This window comes from Mus pahari, chromosome 22 (genome assembly GCF_900095145.1).
Source record: "Mus pahari chromosome 22, PAHARI_EIJ_v1.1, whole genome shotgun sequence".
NCBI classification, from domain to species: domain Eukaryota; kingdom Metazoa; phylum Chordata; class Mammalia; order Rodentia; family Muridae; genus Mus; species Mus pahari.
Window position 1 is genome coordinate 39,712,608 of NC_034611.1, and position 8,215 is coordinate 39,720,822.

General features: G+C 42.2%; 1 protein-coding gene across 1 annotated transcript in view; it reads left to right on the forward strand.

Annotated features, from left to right (window-relative positions):
* Gabrr2 (gamma-aminobutyric acid type A receptor rho2 subunit) overlaps positions 1–8,215 on the forward strand; it is a 38,410-nt gene that overhangs the window by 27,165 nt on the left and 3,030 nt on the right. The window contains exon 8 of the mRNA XM_021222332.1: positions 942–1,138. Within this exon, the coding sequence (XP_021077991.1) occupies positions 942–1,138 (197 nt within the window). The remainder of the gene's footprint in view (positions 1–941; positions 1,139–8,215) is intronic.

An 8,215-nucleotide genomic window follows, 5' to 3' on the forward strand; every position in this document is an offset into this window, starting at 1 on the left:
TTCTTTCTTTCTTTCTTTCTTTCTTTCTTTCTTTCTTCCTTCCTTCCTTCCTTCCTTCCTTCCTTCCTTCCTTCCTTCCTTTCTTTCTTTCTTTTTCTTTTTTAAAAGAAAAAAGCAAAGTAAGTCTTTAGAAGTCTTAACTGATGAGCTTGTAAGTTGAGGGAAGCCCTTGGCTGCCTCTTGCCTACGCTATCCACCTGAGATCTGAGGTACCACATTGTAAGAAGCCCTCAGACGGCATCAATTCACAAAGGCAGAGACAATTCACATAGGTTGGACTAGGAACAGCACAGTACGGGAGCACAGCCCTAAAGTGAATGAATGATTTTGGCAAATACCGAAAAGTTCTGTAAAGCCTAAAACCTGGCTTGTCCGGCAGAGGTTGGAAGCAGGCGCTAACATGTAATTTCTGGAGTGAAGGCTGTGTTCCTTCAGAGCCGCCGCTCTGGTTTTTGACAGACCCTGAATTCCAGAGTGAAAATTTACAATCAAGCATGACAATTTGGGTAAAGTTGGGGTAGAGCCTGACAAATGAGAGGGCTTACCGGGCAAGCCCCAGTGGAGAAGAACTGGACAGAGCTTAGTGGGTGTGGCTTAGTCCCCATGCTTCTTCCTTCAGAGGTATCCCTGAGTCACTGTTTTTAATTACACAACATAAGTGGTCCCTCATGAGGCACCACATTGTCAGCCACAGCACAGAAACTCAGACTCCCAATGTGACTGAAAACAAGCAGCTGGTTCTTGGGGGGGTGACATTCTAGGAGGTGCGAGTCAGAGAAGGCCTGACTGTTTAAGGAGCGGGGCCTCATGCCTCCTCTGTGTGGAAATATGGCTGAGAAATCTCTCACTTGGTTTAGGGGACAGAGAATAGAAAATTGTGACTGTGAGGTGTGGGCCCCGCTCTGGGGTAGATCAGCAGCTGAACTAACATGGTTTTACAGGCATCATGACGGTGCTGACCATGTCGACCATCATCACGGGCGTGAATGCCTCTATGCCCCGAGTGTCCTACATCCGGGCCGTGGACATCTACCTCTGGGTCAGCTTTGTGTTCGTCTTCCTCTCTGTGCTGGAGTACGCAGCTGTCAACTACCTGACCACGCTGCAGGAGCAGAAGGAACGGAAGCTTCGGGAGAAGGTGAAGAGACCTCGTTCCTCTTCTCTTGTAAGCTGGGGCTAGTGTCTGGACAAGAATGGGTTCGTCGGATGGGTAGGGGTTAATACCTAATGCCAAATGTTCGTTAGGAGGGGTCAATACCTAATGCCAAAGTGTGAACAATCTTCGTCTTGCCCTATTCAGACAGACATGGTGGATGGGAGAGAAGCTCTTTAAATGCTGTTCTGAGGTCACCTTTGCACTCCCTCAGCATTTGACAACAGCAAATGTTGCAGGCGATAGCAGTGAGCAGGCAGAAGCCGCAGCAGGGACCACCATCTAGAGCCCCACTCTCAGATCGCAACTGTATCTTCTACATATACAACATAGTTTGATCATGGTTTCCCAGTCCCCAGTTTCACCTACCTCTTCCCTACCAATCCAACTTTATATTCTCTTTCTCCATCTCTCTTAAAAAAAAAAAAGAAAGAAAAGAAAAACAAGAAACACCCTCCCCAATCTGAACTCATAATGCAAACTAAAGACCAATAAGACAAAAAAAATGCTTGAACAAAGCAAAATGAGACAAGAAATATTACAAAAATACCATTGAGTTCATTCTGTGTTGTCCATCTACTGCTGGACATGGACGGCTAATAGATCTAGGGGACTCCATTGGTGAAAACAATATTTTTCTTTGCCAGTGGGTGTCAATTACAGATTAATATAAGGTAATGTAATTAAGCAGTTGCAGCTTCTTGGTTAGGGGTGGGAACCCACGTCACTTCCCCGTCTCAGGGCTAGGACCCCATCTGACTTGAACTTGTGCAAGCCTTGTGCATGCTGCCACAGTGTCTGTCAGTTCAGGTGCACGTCAGTCATTTTCTACCTGGAGGACACCGTCTCCTTAGAGTCATCCATCACCTCTGGCTCCTACGGTCTTTCCCCTCCTTCTCTCCTCCACATAGATCCCTGATCCCCGAGAGGCGAGGTTTCACAAAGACGTCCCAGTTAGGAGTGAGTGTTCCAAAGTCTCACTCTGTACATTGTATAGTTGTGAGTCTGCGTTAATTACTATCTACTGCAAGAAGACGATTCTCTGATGAGGGCTGAGTGAGGCTCTGATCTGTGGGTACAGCAGAATGTCCTTAGGAGTCATTTCACTGCATTCCTTTAGCAGAGTAATAGTATTTGGTCTTAACCTAGGCAATGGCTGACTTAGTCTCAGGTTCTTGTTACTTTAGCCGTGTGGGGTATGAGCATAGGGTGGGCCTTAAATCCATCCAGGCAGAGAGCGGATGGTTACTCCCATAACGGTTGTGCCATGATTGCAGCAGACTATCTTGCAAGCAGGCAGGTCACTGTTGCGGGTCACAGGGTTTGTAGCTGGGTTGATGATTGTCTTCCTTCTCTGGTAGCATGCAGAGCATCTTCCAATACCATGAATGCTAGTCAGCAGGAGTGGACCTTCTAGTTAGGCATCAGCAAGACTCCTCCATGTTCAATGAGATACGCAACTGTTGTTTTCAGCCATAAGGCCTTACCATTTGGTTGTAGAGAGTAATTGGGGTTCTATGGGGCCCCTTTGTGCAATGACTCAAAAAGATGTAATCTATTCCTGGTACAGTATCTAGTTTGGTGACTCTTTAAATTCCATATGTATATTTTAGGAAACATCTACAGTAGTAGTAGGTTTCCATATGATTTTCAAATAACAATTAGTTTCAGTTGTCCCTCCCCGCTTTCCCTCCTTTTCTCTTTTCTCCTATCCCTTTCCCTATTTAATCCTAGCTGTCTTAGTTAGGGTTTTACTGCTGTGAACAGATACTGTGACCAAGACAGCTCTTTTTTTTTGTTTGTTTTTGTTTTTGTTTTTGTTTGTTTGGTTATTTTGAGACAGGGTTTCTCTGTATAGCCCTGGCTGTCCTGGAACTCACTTTGTAGACCAGGCTGGCCTGGAACTCAGAAATCCACCTGCCTCTGCCTCCCAAGTGCTGGAATTAAAGGCATGTGCCACCACCGCCCGGCAAGACAACTCTTATAGGAGGAACATTTAATTGGGCCTGGCTACTATCACCAAAGCAGGAACACGGCAGCGTCCAGGCTGGCATGGTTCAGGAGGAGCTGAGAGTTCTACATCTTCATCTGAAGGCTGCTAGCAGAATACTGGCTTTCAGGCAGCTAGGATGAAGGTCTTAAAGCACACACCCACAGTGACACACCTCCAACAAGGCCATACCTCCAAATAGTGCCACTCCCTGGGCCAAGCATATTCAAACCATGAGACTATCCTAATTTCCTCTTAGTCTCTCCATGAAAATGTATTCTATTTCTCCTTCCTTAGGAGATCCCTTCCCCCCTGTTAGTCCCTGCAAGTACCTAACCTCTATGTTTATTCAAATTGTGGCATGTATATTGAAGGCTTAAAAAAACCCCTAACATCCACATATAACAGATACACATATAACACACAATATCTGTCTTTTTGAGTCTGGGTTACCTCATTCAGGATGACTTTTTCTAGGTCCACTCATTTCCCTGCAAATTTCTAAGCTTTCATTTTTCTTAACAACTGAATAATAGTCCATTGTGTAAATGTACCTCATTCTTAGTGTCTGTCAGTTGATGGACATCTATGCTACATTTCTGGCTGTTATGAATAGAGTAACGATGACCATGGATGGTCAAGTATCGTCTTTTGGATCTATATTCAAGATGTACGTCCAAGATAGCTGGATCTTGTGGAGGATCTATTCCCAGCTTCCTGGGAAACCACAACGCTGATTTCCATAATGAAATACAACCTTGCACTCCCAGCAATGAATAACCTGTGCACCATTCCCCCAATGTCCTCACTAGCAGGATCTGTCCTGCTATTTATTTATATTTATAAGTTATAAATATATATTATTTATAAACATTTCTTTTATTTTATGTGCATTGGTTTTTGCCTGCATATATTTCTGTGTAAAGGTGTCAGATCCCCTGGGATTGGTGACACAGCCAGTTGTGAGTTGCTATGTGGGTACTGGGAATCAATTCCGGGTCCTCTGGAAAAGCAGCCAGGGCTCTCAACCACTGAGCCATCCCTCCAGCTCCTGTCATTTGCTCAGCTGATCTTAGCCACTCTCACTGAGCTAAAATGAGATCTCAAAGAACCTTTTCCCTGATGGCTAAGGATGTTGAACAAAATGTTTCTTGGTCATTTGTGTTTCATCACTTGGAAACTCTCTGCTTCGTGTCCTGCTACTTTATCTGAATTCTGGTATCCTTTGACTTACAAAAGCTTTAGAGTTTCATGAGGTTCCATTTAGTAATTGCTGCTCTTAGTGCCTCTGCTAATGGTGTCCTGTACAGAATGTCCTTTTCCCTGACAGTGAATTCAAGCCCGTTTCCCACTTTCTCTTCTAGCAGATTCAGGGTATCAGGTCTTACGTTGAGGTCTTGATCCATTTGGAGTATAGTTTTGTGCAGGATAGTGGGTGTGAATCTATCTGCATTCTTCTACATGCGGCCATGCTGTTTGACCAGCTCCATTTGCTGAAAATGCTGTCTTTTCTCCAGTGTGTGCTTTTTGGGCTTCATTGTTAAAATCCAGGTATATATTAAAATGTTCTTTTAGTTTCTATTTTAGAGAATAATTTGAGGCATATAGATATTAGTTCTTTGAAAGTCTGGTAGAAGCCTGCATTAAATCCATCTGGTCCTGTTTTTATTTTATTCTATCTATCTATCTATCTATCTATCTATCTATCTATCTATCTACCTAACTATCATCTATGTATGTATGTATGTATGTATGTATGTATGTATGTATGTATCTATCTATCTATCTATCTATCTATCTATCTATCTATCTATGTATCTACCTACCTAACTATCATCTATCTATCTATCTATCTATCTATTTTTGGTTTGGAGACTTTTAGTTCCTGCTTGTATTTCACTGGGGATTACAGATTTGTTTAAATCGCTTATTTGATCTTGATTTAATTTCAGTGGATCTTATAGATCAAGAAATCAAACCATTTATTTTAGGTTTCCTAGTTTGGTGAAATACAGATTTTTAGAGTATGTCATGCTTCTCTGAATTTATATCTGCTACTATATCCTCCTTTCATCTCTAATTTTATTAATTTGTATCTTCTCTTTTTACCTTTTAAATTAATTTAGCTAAGTGTTTTTCAGTCTTATTAATTTTCTCTCATCCAAGCACTAACCAGACGCAACCCTGCCTAGGTTCCCAGACCAGATATTATTGATTTTTTCAAAGTACCAACTCTTTGTTTCGTTGATTCTTTGTATTGTTTGTATTTCATTGTTTTCAGCCTCTGTTTGATTATTTCTTGCCTTCTCTTGACGGTTATTTCTTCTTGTTCTTAAGCTTTCCATTTTATGCAGTTGCTTAGGGCTATGAACTTGTCTCTTAGAACTGCCTTCATTATGACAGTAAGTTTGGGTATACTGTTCTAATAATTTTTAATTAATTAATTATTTAATTCTAATAATTTTTAATTTCCTTCTTGATTTATGTTTTGCCCCAATTTTCATTTAGTTGTAAGAAGTTCATTTTTCATTGCTTCTGTTGTTCATATCCAGCCTAAATCAGAATCACCAAACAGGATGCAGGGTGATGTTTTAATTTTCTTCTATCTGTTGAGACTTACTTTGACCTGAGTATTTGGTCAATTTGGAGAAAGTTGTATGAGCTTCTGAGAGGAAAATTTTGTGAGTTTGGGTGGAATGTTCTGAACGTGTCTGCTCAGTCCACTTGACTTATGGCGTTATTTAATGCTAGCATTCCCTGTTCATGTTTTTTTCTGGATGACCTGTTCTTTGATGAGAGTGGGGTATGGAAGTCACCCATTATTGGTATGTGAGGGTCAATATGTGATTTAAGCTTTAGTAGTGTTTCTCTTATGAACTTGTGTGCCCTTTGTGTTTAGTATGTAAATGTTTAAAATAGCAACATTCCTTGGTAGAATTTCCCTTTCATAAGTATGTAGTATCCTTCACTATTCTGATTAGTTTTTGGCCTGAAGTCTATATTTATCATATTATTAAAATGGCTATTCCAGCTTGCTTCTTAGACCCATCACTCAGAAAAGCCTTTCCTGTCCTTTTCACCTGAGGTGATGTCTATCCTTCACGGTGAGGTGTGTTTCTTGGATGTATGTAACAGAATATAACCCCGTTTCTTCATCCACTCAGTTAGTCTGTCTTTTTATTGAGAATTATCACTGAGTAATGTTTATTGATTCTTGATACTCTGTGGTTATAATGTGGGTCCACCCCCTTTGAATAGTTTTGGAATAGTTCATTCCTTGAGTCTTCTTGGGTGCAGTTAACTTCTTAAGACTCAATTTTCTTCTAGTACCTTCTGTAGGGCCGAATTGGTAGATAGAAATTACTTAAATCTGGTTTTTTGCCATGGAACATTTTTTCCTTTTCTGTTTATTATTGAAGTTTTGCTGGGTGTATTAGTCTGAGCTGGCACCTGTGGTCTCTCAGAGTTTGCAGAACATCCGCCCAAGTTCTTCTGCTTTTCAGAGTCTCCTCCGAGAAGTCGGGTGTTATTCCGATGGGCCTGCCTTTGTATGCTACTTGGCCTTGCAGCTTGCAATATCCTTTCTTTGTTCTGTATGTTTAGTGTTTTGATTATTATGTTTCAAGGGGAGTCCCTTTTCTGGTCTCAATTATTTGGCATTCTGTATTCTTGTACCTTGATAAGCACGATCCCAATTGTTCATAGGTTTGGTCTTTTCATGGCATCTCAGATTTCATAGATGTTTTGTGTTTGATATTCTTTCTTTCTCTCTTTCTTTCTTTCTTTCTTTCTTTCTTTCTTTTAGATTTAACATTTTCTTTGATGGAGCTTTCAATTTTTTTCTGCCTTGTGTTCAACAACTGAGATTCTCTCTTCTCTATCTTGTAATCTGTTGGTGATGTTTACCACTGAGGTTTTTAATCCTAAATTTTTCATTTCTAGTTTCTTCAGTCTGGGTTTCTTTCGCGTTGTCATTCTTTCACTCAGCTGTTTGTGGTTTCACAGACGTCAACAAGGCATTTATTTATGTCTTCTTTAAGGTCCTTGAACATATTCCCAATTGCTGATTTGAAGTGCCTGTCTTGTGCTATATTGCATTTCTCAGGGCCTACTGTAATGGACTTACTGGATTTTGGTGAAGGCACCTTCTCTTGGCTATTCATGTTCATGATTTTGTACTGGAGTCTAAGTGTTCAGAGGGTTTACAGTGATTCTAGGTGCTAATAGCTGGTCTTGTCTTTGCTGTGTGGGTGTTCCTTCCTTCGGCTGCTGTCGCTCTCTGTGGATTCTAGGCAAGTGGTGGCTGTGGATTGACTGGTACGGAGAGCTTTTGCAGGTTGGTAGCCAGCAGAAAGGAATGGAGATGGGCTAGGAGAAGGGGCTGAGAGAGCCTGTGGGAAAAAGCTACAGGGATCTGGTCCCCACCAAGAGATAGTTCCCAGGGGTGGAGGTGTGGTGGGAGGAGGGGCTCCTACAAGCAGACTGCAGTAGGGCAAAGGAGAGAGAGAGATGAAAGGGTGGGGAGAATCCTGGGTCTGTACAAGAGGTGGAGTGGCAGTGAATGGCATTGGGGTGGGAAGATGGGATCCTGTGAGCAGGCTACCACAGGATGAGGCGTACCTCTGGAGAGAGTAAGAATAACAGAGTACAGGAAGGGTACTGAGAACTGCATCCTGGAGTTCCAACCCAGTATGGCCACTAGAAATAATGGTTGGTACAAAGGACAGAGGTGACCTAGAACCCAAGCCTGAGAGGGTCCTTAAGTCGGCTACAGAGTATTCAAAATAACTGGTGCTGGCATAAGGGTACCCATGTGGCCATAAGACTGACAGTGCTTTTCTTTAAGACAACCAGGGGGTTAATAGAATGTTGAACAATAGCTGACAACTAGGGATTAAATCCCAACCCCACACCCTTTCTTATTAACAGAAAAAATGGGCTCAGAAGGAGTGCTCCCGGTAAGAACTGGACACTCAGCCGGGCCTGGTGGCGCAGGCCTTTAATCCCAGCACTCGGGAGGCAGAGGCAGGCGGATTTCTGAGTTCGAGGCCAGCCTGGTCTACCAAGTGAGT